Consider the following 13,413-nt stretch of genomic DNA (forward strand, 5'->3'; position numbering starts at 1 on the left):
AAGAAGGAATAAGCCTTTGCATTGCTCTATGAGTGAGAGGCTGAGTCTCACCATGCCATCTCAGTGGCAGTTGACAGCCCCAATACTGCTTTTCGCCAAATTGAGAATGGGGTTATGCTGCGTCGCCATGAGTGGCTCAAAGCCACAAACCTTCAACAGGACTCCTAAACCAAGATTGTAGATATGCCCTTTGATTGCAAAAAACCTCTTTGCAGGGCAAAAGGTAGATGATACCCTTCAGGCCATCAAGGCAGACACGGATACCACTCGGTCCTTGAGCACCTTGCAAGAAAATCATAACAGTCATTTTGGTCCAGCAAGCCCTGGTTTCCCAGATCAGGCCTTTAATTCCCAATCATACAGACCCAATACTTCCGGTGCCAAATTCACGGTCAGGTCTCAGACGTATAGGGCCAACCAATGACACCACAGCTCCGCCCAAGCATGGGGCCAGCCCAGCAAGCAAGCCTGATCACTTTCACCATTGTTGATGGCGAATTACCACAGACATGTGGATGTTTTCTCTACTACAACACAGTCATACTCATTGACGATGCAATTGTCGTGGACTTTGTCGATGAAGCTGGATGTGTATGTTATGATGAAGATTTATGAGATGGGGCCGCTTTAGCCGGGGCAGAAAGAAGTAGGTGGCATCTCCTTTCCTCTCTTTTCCAACTGGAAGCCCCTTTATGGTATCTCAACCTTTTTGAAGACGGAGCAAGCTCATGGGGCCTGCTATGGTGAAATGAGGCATGGCTTTACCCTGATGCCAAGTCTGAGGGCACAGTCTCCTCATCCAACCAGACCACCACCTCCTGTGATGGCATTTTAAAGTCTTATTTGAAAAGGAGTGGCATGTGAAGCAGGTGTTAATATTGTTGTCCGGCTACAGACGATACAAACCTTCCTCATGCTGATCTTCAATGTGTACATTTTTCAGGTGGCAGGTGGAACAGGTTTAAAAACACTTTTTAGTCTTGGAATCGACCATGGTGGAGAAAGAAACAAAATCAACAGGAATCAGCCTTGGGAGGAACACAGGGGTCTGTGCCCAGTATTGGAGTACCAAATGGGTGAATGATTTATAAACTCCAGAAGACAACGGTATATATCTCATCTTTCCAATGATGTGAAAAGCAGTCTTGAAGGTTTTGAAAGATAAAATAGACAGTTTAATATTTAGTTCAAACCTGTTCCACACCTCGGCATGCGTTTATTTTACAATATATCTTATACATAGTTGTTGATTCAAATTGTTGAAAGGCATTAGAGAGCAGCGTTACCAGGAAGCAGCCCTGAGACTGTGAGGGTGAGGAAATGAGTGCCTGAGCACCCGATGTGACCGCAACCCAACCCCAAATAAATACGTTGATCAGGCTCTGAATAACATAATATAACAGGGTCGGATCAAGCTTGAGGCGGGGGAGCAACGAACGTGGAGCAGACACGGACACGTTGTGAACGGAACGATGAGTGGAGCGTGTGGGGTAATGTATGGCTGCCTTCCTGATTGGTATGCGGCTGAGGGTAAATGAATCCACATTCGTGGGTAGCGAACACGCAGTACGTTCAGGAGGACATTGGCAATCGTTAACATCCAGTATCACAATACAAAGCCCATAAATGTTGCATGTGCCCGTTTGGGCTCAAAACCCCTTGTGATACAACTATGGGTAATTGTGCCCATCAGAACCAGAGAGGAATTACCAGCACACAATGTTTCAGGCAAGAGCACGCGCAACAGTGGTGCTCTCACTATTCTCACTAAGGGAGCACACTACAGCAAAGACATATGCTAAAATGTAAAGCACCAACAGCAATCCCGCCCATGGCATTACCAACACCCTAATTTGTCCTAGCATGGTAATGTGAGACCCTGAATGGAAGTTTAAGCTTAAGCATAACCAATAAGATGCTGATGGGCCCGACAAGCAGCTGGTTGCCACCCACCCTTCCTTTCTAACACAACTGTAGGAATGCTGTGTGGGGGCAGCGCTTACGTTCATGGTGTCCTGCGTAAGTCAAATGTTGATGAACTTCGCATGCGGTGCATTCGGACATTTGCCGGCCAGCCCACTTAGCAGTGATCTGACTGTATGCACTTTTCATCTGGTGTTGTACTGCTGCAATACACAAACGATCCAGACCAAAGGCCTATATTGACCTTCCCCACTTCCCTAGGCCGCCAAATCCATTCCTAAGGAAGTGTGCCAACAAACAAATCCCTTTATATGTGATCAGATGGGCACTTGCATACTGTTTGATGTTAACCCTGGAACCAACTAGATGCCTGGATTAGGGTCTAAATAACATAACAGGGTCTGTTCATGGACTATTTGTCCCACGATCATCAGGTGTGCACTTCTCCGAAACAGACACATTTTATTGTTCAATGGCATTTTTATCGAATGGCCTTGTCTCTGTTCAATTGTGCACTGATTTTAATCGTATCTATATTAGTGGCCAGTTGGCTAACGATATGTTAATGTGCCTAATAGAAATACTGGACTGAAGGTCGGGCTATGTGATCTTGGATGGCAATGAGAGAGGGAATGGCAACCTCTTAGTTAACAGAAACATACGTGAGTTCATGACCAATGTAATATTTGCCAGATGGTACTATAGGGTTCTAAAGTATTACTGGGTGATTACCTGACCGTTTTAAGGGGAATTGAATGATGGGCTGAGGGGATTGTGTTAACATATGCAGGACTATTGCAATAGCTTATGCAATGAACGGTAGATTGAGAGGCAATATAGTCATTGGCAATAGCTACAATCTTATTATCCATGTAAAGGCTAATCAACTGACCACTAAATTCAAAAATGTCAGAAATGTACAGTTCAAATGAGGCTGCTGTTATTTTTCACATCACAGGTACCAAAGAAGGACTATTGATAGGAGTAGAGTGGGGATACATATTATTTGGACAATACTATTATTAAACTAGGCACAGGCTTTGGAGCGATTATAGTTCAGAATAGTAGCGATTATGTATGTACTGTGACTCAGATTCACACTGCGAGGACGCAGGGTGTTATGGTTTATATACTTTTGATGTGTTTTAGTGGTTTATGTTTACATGTCTTAGTTGGTTGTTGTCTTGTGAGTGCGGTCTATGTAATCTATGGTCCTCTGTTGTGTCGGGAATGTATTATCAGCACGTTACCAATAGTGTTACAGCTGCATCTCCCTTCTAAACTGATACTTCTGGGAACATTATTCCATGGTGTGTGTTGCTAAGCCATTTAATGAATACCTAAATCTGGGTGTACCACTTTTGGAATTGGGAACAAATATGGGAAATTGAAAATATTATGGAAATTGGCCACTAGATGGGTGAATTAACGTTTTGTTCATGGAACGTTAAGGGTTTGAACAACCCCAGGAAAAGGAGGGAAGTTTTAACGCGATTAAAGAAAGAAAAGATGAATGTTGTCCTTTTGCAAGAGACCCATTTATTAGAGGAATCCAAAAGTCTTATGAATAGCACACTGTTTAGTCAGGTATTGTTAAACTGTTATAGCTCCAAATCGAGGGGGGTGGGTATACTTTTCCCTAGGTGACTGAACTTGAGCGTGGAAAAAGTAATTATGGATGATGAGGGGAGAGTGATACTGATGGACGCTAAATATGAAGGAAGGGTAATCCCAATAGGATCCGTTTATGGCAGTGTACAGGGGGAATGGCTTCTTCTCAAAAATATTGCTGTTGCGAGAAATGAAAGGGGAACATATTATTTTGGGGGGAGATTTCAATTGTATCCTTGATGGCAAGTTGGACCGCTCTGCACAATGTAGATATACAGCGCAAAGTACAAGCAAAGGACTCAGTGAATTCCTGCATAGCCTTGATTTGGTAGACACATGGAGGTCTCTGCATCCTGGACAGAGAGAGAGTTATTTTTCTCACCGGTCCACAATGATTATTTTTTGGTCTCTGACAGACTTATTGAAAAGGTCACTAGTGCAAATATCACTCTTTGATAATGATGAGATTAGAACTGGGGGAGGAGCAATCTGCAACACCTAGATGGTGTTTAAAAACATACATATTACAGGAGCAGGAAACACTTCTTTAAAAGCATTTGTCAATAATTTTTTTGAAATAAATGCAGGATCCACCTCTGAGCTAATGGTTTGGGATTGTTTCAAGGCAGCAATCAGGGGTGAATTGATAAACAATAAAGCTTCCACAAGGAAAAGGGGAATAACAGATTTAAAGAGACTAGAGAGTAAATTAGATATGTGTCAGAAGATGTACCAAATGACAAGTGGTGAAGATAAAGCAGAAATGTATAGGATGCATGAGTGTCTCAAACGTGAAATGGATATACAGAGTGAGAAAGGTACATTCTATTAGGCAGAAATACTGGGAACAGGGTAACAGGAGTGGCAGATTGCTTGCCAACAAGTTGCAAGGTTTAATTGACAATTATTTTGTACAGAGGGTAGAGGATGAGGGAGGAACATATAAAGTAAAAAAAGAAGAGATGTGAATTTTTAAATAATTCTACTCATCTTTATACACAGAAGACCGGTTTCCGACACCCGAGGGATTGGATGGGTTTTTTGAGAAGATTACCTTGCCGAAACTGACTGTTGACCAAGCTGCCACTGATGACCGGCCTGTTGGGGTAGAGGAGATACTGCCATTGGCCAACTCAACTCGGGCAAATCACTGGGCCTAGATGGGTTACCGGTCATGTTTTATAGGGCGCTGGGTCCTGAATTAACTTCATTTCTTTGTAGCCTATACAATTATTTGATGGCCGAAGAGATGATGTGCCCGATGATGCAAGAGGCATGTGTTGTAGTAATTCCGAAACCGGGAAGGGACCATAAAAATGTGCGAACTATAGGCCGATATCACTGTTAAATGTAGACCTTAAAATATTTACTAGAATAATAACTAATCGGTTGGACAAGTGTATTGGTGGATTGATAGGTCAGTGCCAAGTTGGGTTTATGCGTGGAAGGGATCGCTATGATCACATCAGGACAATTATGGACATAATGGCACTCCCTAAGGAGGAGGTGAAGAATATGCTTCTAGTTTTTATGGGCGCACAGAAGGCTTTTGACCGGATCAATTGGGCTTTTTTGGACCACACACTTAGAAAGATGGTATTTGGGGAAACCTTTTTGTGAGTTATTAAAACACTGAATTCGTCCATGAGTGCTAAAATATGGGTCAATGGTGTATTATCTTCTTCCTTTCTTCTGACTAGGGGTACCAGGTATGGCTGCCCGTTGTCACCTTATCTTTTCAATCTGGTGTTGGAGCTATTGATAGCCGATATAAGACAAGAACAAAGTCTAAGGGGGCTTAAAATTGGAGGTTGCGAGATTAAAATACTGTGTTATGGGGGTGACTATTATACTGACTAACCGAAGGGAAGGGGGAGACAAGCTAAAATGCATGTTTGAGGAAGTGGGGCTCTTGTCTGGGCATAAACTGCCAATGGTACATAGGAACAGTGAAATATCTAGGAGTCCACTTGGTTCGCAATCTAAAAAGAACGGTGGAATTTAACGTATCAAAGATTATTGAGGTGATTCGGAAGGATATACTAAAATGGGAATGATTAGTACTGGGGCTTTGGGCAAGGGTCAACGCCATCGAGATGGTACTTCTACCAAAGCTACTCTAAATTATTCAATCCATTCCACTGACGTTCACCAAGATCATTGGTCGCATTGATAAGATTCTTCAAGGATTTCTTCGGGGAGAAGGCAATACACCTAAACTTCCAAAGTATGTATTAATACAAGCTGTACAGGAGGGGGGCTTTGGGTACGCCAATCTAGAAAATTATTGTAGAGGGTTTGTTCTGAAGAAGTTAGTGCTTTAATTTGATGGCAGTGACAATGACATACCTTATTGGAAGATTATTGTGAGGGAAACATTCTTGCTGTATGCTCTACAAGATGTATACACGATAGGTAAGAAGCCTAATTTAACTGCTAGATTACCCACCATAGGAGCGACTAGAGAGGCCTTGAAAACTTTTATGACCGCCAGGGTGGGGCCGGGGAGAGGGGCATTTGCATTCACTAGGATGCATCACTAGGGCACAATGCAGGGCTGCAGATTGCAAATAAGACCATGTTGGCAGAGCTGGGTCAAAAAAGCTATCTTCAGAATATGGGATGTGTGGAAAGATGGTCAAAAGACTCCATTTGAACAGCTTTGAGAAAATGTTGGGTTAGGGGAAGAGAACGCAGGCGATATATGGACTTAAAGTGCATACTAACTGAAAGGCAAGGAATGTTAGGTAGCCCTATGAGAGAGAGGCCTATGGTTTGCAGTGTTATTCGTTCCTCTCTGTGTATGGTCTCGACATATATGAAATTGATAGTTTATATGTGGAAGCATGGGAGAAACTGCGTCAGGCTTGGGTGGAAGAGTTCTATTTCTGTAAAGGAATGGGATAAATTGTTGTGTATAGGCACACAGTCAAAGATGCATTTGGGTCTGCAGTATGTAAGGCAAAGAATTCTATGTAGACTATACTGGACCCCTGTACGGATGGCTAAATTAGGCTTTCCCGATAATGATACTTTGTTGGGGCTGTGGTCATAGCAGGGGTACCTTATGGCATTCGTTATGGGCATGCCCAAAGGTGGTTGATTTCTGGAACAATGTTTTCAATAGATTGTATCTTGTGTTGGGGAACACGCTGTCAAGAACACCCTACTCGACAATTTTATTGTCAAGCAAAGAGAGAGGTGAAGTTACCCAAGTATGTACTGAAATGACTAATAGAGTGCTTGTGGTGGCGGATTTTTTTTTTTAAAGGTGTGGAAGACGAGGAAAAAAGGGATGTGGAAGGATAGCTGTTGGATTTGCATACTTAATCCGACTATGAAAAAGTAATGCTTAAAAAACAGAAGCGAGAGGAACATTATTCTAAGATTTGGGGTTCGTTCAACGACCTGTATGACTGATTGTGGCTTACTGAGCATGTTGCTAGATGGAACACGATAAGAGGAAGGTTACCAGGACAGTCTGTTCTATGTTGTGTGTGGATATCTGTTAGTGACGTGTCGTTCAAAGTTTTTAGATGTCTTAAATTGCTGTTGTAAAATCGAGGTCTTCTATAGCAAGGTACTGATATGACTTATAGCTATCAATATCGTTGTAATTAGATGAAGTAATGTATATATGATATCTTTCAAATGTCTGCCTCTGACGTTATGAATATGTTTGTTTTTCTTGTTTGATTTGTATTTTAAAAACAATTAGAGTTTAAAAAACAATGTTAATGTTTTTAAGAGATTATGAATAATTAATTGGTCAAATACATTTTGATGCGAGCACTTATTATTATTAGGGTTTTATAGTGCGCCAGTTCAGTATTGCAGTACTCTCAAAGAGTGTAAACATGTGTCCGAGTTAAGGTACATTAAGTCTCGTCCAGGGACAGGAGGACCTTACACACAATGGGATGCATTGATCTGAAAAAAGTGTGATATAAGAATTAAGATCTCGGGCGGAAAATAGGAAGGTATGTAAGCAAGTAATAGATAGGGGACAATTGCTGCATTGTTTATGTAAAGTCTGATAGCGTGAAGGACTCAAGATGTGCTCAGGCTAGCCTAAATTCATTCAGAGCATTGATGATCAGAGTCTAATCCCAACAGATATTTACATTGTTTTAACAATGAGCACTTTTTGAGAAGGTGGGGGTTGTTCTTTTGTTAAAAAAGTAGTATGATAATTGAAAAATGACATACAACCATCAAATTGACAGCAAATAGAACTGCGCACCACCCCGGATACCTCGAACTGTTTATATTGTGGTGAAATTCCACTGAAAAGGATAACAGGAAGCCTATCGTTACAGACCAGTGGTCTAAATTAAATACACCAATTCTACTTGTCCTACATTATATGTGTTTTTTATGATGCTTTGATTTGGGTTTGCTTCATCTTGGAATGATACAGAGGCTCTCGTGAATTTGAAGCAATGCAATGACTAAGAATAGATGTATATATTAATATGTGCCACATTAATGAAGCTGTGGATTTAATCGCCTGTAGACAGCAGAAATTCCATTTGTCTCTGACATGACATGCAAAAGACATGCTTTATTTTGCATTATCAATCAACTAACTTTATTCGGCCCTCAAATCAACAAAGTACATCCTAACAATACAACAGTTACTTTAAATTAACAATACATCATGTCGCTTGAAAAGAATTGCCTTTTTATTTACACGCAACAATTTTAGATCCCTTAAGTTTTGAACCACAGTAGTTACCATTTAGCCTTGGCCCCAATGGTTTTAAATTTGCAGCAAATAAAGCAGAATTATGGGAGAGGTTTCCAAATTGGCCAACAGTTTTCAGATAAGGATAAGAGTTGATTACAATCCTACTATTTACAGTCCTGCCAGGGTTCCAAGCCCTACCCAGAACACCACTGGCCACCCTTGGATCCCACATTTCCAGTTTGAAGAGTCACAAGAATTGTCACCCTCATTCCGCATTCTATGGCAGCTCAATGTAGCTTCCCTGGACACAAAGGTACAGCCCATTACAGTACGAAGCAAGTGCAAGCATTTATTTGAGAGTGCTTCCCTTGATTCTCACCGATTGGGAGGCAATGTCTGTACCCCATGAAGAAATACAGTGGCCCTCCTTAAACCCCCAAGGTCTTGCTGATTGTATTTTTCTCAGAGGAGGATACATGTGCTCTGTTTTCGACTAAACTGGGGTCTTGGGTTCTCACTATATTTGTGGCCCGATTGACCCCCCAAGTTGATCAGAGTGTTAACATTAGGGACCTTCTTGGCTCTCCTAAGCGGGGAAAAGAGCTGTTCCTGGAAACATGTTCATCATGTTCTCACTCCAGGTACTACTAGTGAGGGAGGGCTCATCTTCAGACGCAAAGTCATTATCCATACCCATTTGGGTCAATGGGACCAGGAGGTTGGCTTTCTCAACAAAGGTAGAAAGAGTATTGATAATTTAAATAAAGCAGTCACAGTTAGTTGGAGACTCAAGAACCAAGCAGTTGCCCTTCGGAGTTATATTAGGTAGCAGCACACCACCACCACCTCGACGAAAGAGTAGCAACTGGTAGGGAAGACTGGGCTAGCGACTGCCGCTACTGGTCGTGGCACCAACCCATAGCTAGTCAGCACTGTTAAAGGTTGTAAGGTAGTCATGCTAGTGGGAACTGGGAAGGCAACAGTTTGTCAGACGGAAAGGGTTTGGTCATAGATGTTAAAGTTCCATTTCCGCTGCGGGTGTCTACATCATTGTCAGGGCAAGTAGAGGGTTCTAAGGCGACCACCAAACCTTTTGTGGTTGATAAATCTTGGATTTTGGTTGTAGGATTTCCTTCAGGGTGACACCGATCAGACCCCTCCCGCGCAGACTGTTACCTGTGTCTGCCCCATGATGGACACCCCTCACCCTCCAAAACATATTGATTGGCCTCCAAAAACGGATGTATTTCCTTGATTAGGAAATAAGCTTCTCACGTAAATTTAATGGGGCTGCAATCTTTTTCTACAGAGACAGTGTCAGTGTTGATACCACACTCCACGCCGTGTCGAGTGGGCAAGGTCCCAACTTGCGTCTCACGGTTAATATATTATGTTTAGGCTCTGCGCAGGCTTGCATGGTTGGTGAGAAATGGGCTATATGAATTGGGAATGTAGGGGAGTGCAGAAAAGTTCCACACCTCTGTGAGAGGTATTCAATGGGCCTGCACAGTAAGGTCGAAACAACAGTCAGTACAGCCCCCAGCCCAGCTTTTTCCAATCTCCATCTCACCTCGTGAAGCTCTACCAATTAAGGTTCCTCAATTGCAGTGCTGGGTAAAGGCCAGAGATGTAAATTCTTCACCCTGCTCTCACAGAACACTCTGCGAGAGCGCAACTCCTGCGCCCTTGATCTCTGGGGCGGGGGGCTGCTGGAGGCTATAAGGAAGAATGGGGTGTGGCCTAGCCTCACACAGCTTACGGTGACCATCCTGCGCAAAACAAAATACTGAAGATGCAGGCAGCAAACCCGTGCCCTTGATCACAGCGTGCTTTAATTCCATCATGAACATGAACTGAGAAAGGCTGGATCAAAGGTCAGAAGAGGACTTGTCACACCAGATGGGCCTCAGAGTAGAAAACCAGGGACTGAAAAAAATATTTCATGATAAGGAGCTAAACACAGTCATTTAGCGTCATGCATCAGACAGTAAGCAGAATCTACCTCCAATGAACGACAATCTAGTACATTTTGTGATGCAAGCCTAACTCCTTTATGCCATACAAGCTATAAACATTACTCCATAATACAAGACTGATTATGCTTTAAATTTCTTCTAGACGTGATCAAATTGCTCCTGTATATACATTTGCAAACACAGTGAGTAAAATTTTACAAAGGATTGTATACTAGCAGATGGTCAGGGGTGTCAAAAGTTGCTTCTGCTTGCTGACTGTCACTAACCAAGGCCTTCTAGACTATATTAAGCGTTCAATACGTACTGTGCCCCATCAATTTCGATCCTTATAGATCCTCTAATGAACACTGCTAGAAAGCCAGAGATGTTAAGGTATGTATAGATTCAAAGGACAATATTTTGTTACATAGAGCTCTTAGCCACTTCCTCATCCTGACCCTTCTATACTTCCTCATAAAACATAAGCCCCATTAACCCACAACTAGTATGGTTCCTTTAGATCGCTTGAAAAGAAAATGGACTATATTATTCCTACAATAAATAAAAATAACTTGGTGCTATTGTTAAACATGCAGATGATTTATGATTAACACAGTATGCATTGCCTCCTTGTGAGTCACTATAATGCTGAACTTTAGACACGTTTCATGCTGAAACAGACTCTAATGACCTCTGTCTACTGAAAACCTTACCTCTTCGAATTAGCTCTTTTCCTTCATCTGTTAAATCAGAAGTCAAGTCATTGTCTCCCATAAACTGTTGGAATCCCAGTAGATTTAAACAACGAGTTCCCAAGCTAGAAAAATAAACATTAGGTTCATGTTCTTTGCAAAAGTCTAAGTTCATATGTGTTTATTCCAGTTCTCTGTATTAAAGTTCAATTAATACAATTATTAAAAAAGATATACTTATAGTGCCCACCCAAATAGTTAATGCTTGGATGAAGCACATGCAGCCATAGTTGACGAACACCGCTTATTCTAATAGTACAGATTTTGAAGGAACTTTTGGGTTGATATCACTTAGAACCCCCGTGACCTGATTAAATGCAAGAATTTGCACTGTCGCATTGGTGTACCATAGAACGGAGACTTCGAGTTCCTCAACTCCGTTTGTTTAATTAGGAAACCAGGCTGCTGTGGTCACACCTTGTTACTGCGCCAGAAAAAAATGTATGCTGGAGACTGAGGCCAATTGCTGTTGTGTGGTAAGGAAGTTTAATTGATCTGCCCTATGGATTACGTGTGTTTCGGCAAGGTGCCTTTCTCAAATCAGGGCTTATCTAATTATGACCCATGATAAGTGAAAATAATAAATGCACCATCCAATCCCCATGTACCAAACAACATCGGTGGACCCGCTCTTAGGACCGATCGCATCAGGATGCGCTTAATTCCGGCACATAGTCGAATTATTACAAAGAGCAGCACTTGTTGAATCAGCTACAGTTATTGCCACATGTGATGTAAAAATCGGGTCTAAGCTTTTTAAATCAACTGACAGCCCACACGCCATTGGTGGCTTTTAATGTACAACCGCAAATATTAATACAAAGAGCAGCACTTGTTGAATCAGTTACAGCTATTGCCACATGTGATAAAAATCGGGTCTAAGCTATTTAAATCAACTGACAGCACACACGCCATTTGTGGCTTTTAATGTACAGCCGCAAATATTAGCAAATTAGTCTCAACTTCTATTAAAATGGAACCAAAGGCAGCGCAAGCCTTTTAACATGATGCAACCCGCATTAAAAGTAAAAGCGCCTTTTTGCAACTTTAGCCGACAATGTGCATAGAAGTATTCACAAACCGCCACCTTCTTTCCTTTCTCTCCCACGCCCTTACCTCACAGTTGGGATTGATCCCCGTTATTACACTTCCAGTAATGATCAAGAGAAATAAAGTTGGGTAAGAAATCACACTACAGCACATTTAGCACGAGTTTGTTCAATCACAACCACTCACCAATTATTAATTTCTAATGTGTTTTTCTTTTTTCCTTTTGATTTTTCCAAACCTAAACATCCATCCCTTATCCCCTACCCTCTCTCTCTGTGAATGGGTAACTGAAATGGAAATGCATACGTTTAAAAAATGCGATTTGTTTTTTTCTCAATAATGTTTGATTGAACTTTTTTTTCTGGATATTCCGTTTTACCTTGATTTTTACGATGTGGTTTGGTACATGGGGATTGGATGGTGCATTTATTATTTTCACTTATCATGGGTCATAATTAGATAAGCCCTGATTTGAGAAAGGCACCTTGCCAAAACACGTGTAATCCATAGGGCAGGTCAATTAAACTTCCTTATCACACAACAGCAATTGGACTCAGTCTCCAGCATACATTTTCTTCTGGCGCAGTAACAAGGTGTGACCACAGCAGCCTGGTTTCCTTATTCTAATAGTACCCTTGCAGCTTGTCTCAGTTTCAAATTAATATGAGCAGAAGTTGCAATCTAGTTGTTGGTCTGTAATAGATAAACTTATATTTCTCCGATTTTGAAAAATACGTATGGGCATATCAGTTACTAGATACTTCTATTAAATCCATTTACTACACACAATAATACTTAAAGTAGATGCTATCTTACTGTAACTTTAGGAAACTCTGGATAGGTTAAACAAAAAGCACACCTCAAATAAATATCTATATAATAAAAGGCCAGATGTACGTTTGTCCGATGCAGTCATGTGCAGTAGAGACTGCCTGCTTCGCCTGTTGTCACCGCTAGAGGGAGCTGTTGCCTTATGCATACAATAATAAGACTTCAAGTTCATCTTCCAGGCAAGCAAAATGTGTATTTCAATAATGATAACATACACAATTAGCTGCAGAAAAGGCACAAGGCAGGCATACCCCTTTAACAGAGAATTATGCTGCACATGAATAGTACTACTCGGACATCCCTCAATATTATATATTTGAATCCAAAACCCGTAATTGAAATAAGACAAAGAGGAGCCGATACAACAATTGGTTGTATGTACTATGTTGATCTTTGACTGGATTCTAAGCAATTCTGTTTGAGGTTACTACGCCACAACGTAAAGAGCAAAATCCTTTACATTTTCTTTTTTACAATTAACATAAATTATACCACATAATAAATGAACACTCTGAAAATGTCCTTTATGCACTTTAGCCCGTGTACACCGTATTTTCCACTAGTATAAGTATATATAAACTGCACATACTTAACACCTCTA

At 41.3% G+C, this 13,413-nt stretch overlaps 1 protein-coding gene across 1 annotated transcript in view; it reads right to left on the bottom strand.

Annotated features, from left to right (window-relative positions):
- Nucleotides 1-13,413, bottom strand: part of LMBRD2 (LMBR1 domain containing 2) — a 1,998,085-nt gene that overhangs the window by 346,002 nt on the left and 1,638,670 nt on the right. Inside the window, exon 14 of the mRNA XM_069627129.1 lies at nt 10,893-10,996. Coding sequence (XP_069483230.1) covers nt 10,893-10,996 — 104 coding nt within the window. The remainder of the gene's footprint in view (nt 1-10,892; nt 10,997-13,413) is intronic.

This window comes from Ambystoma mexicanum, chromosome 6p (assembly GCF_040938575.1).
Source record: "Ambystoma mexicanum isolate Mex_15411 chromosome 6p, UKY_AmexF1_1, whole genome shotgun sequence".
In the NCBI taxonomy this organism is placed as follows: domain Eukaryota; kingdom Metazoa; phylum Chordata; class Amphibia; order Caudata; family Ambystomatidae; genus Ambystoma; species Ambystoma mexicanum.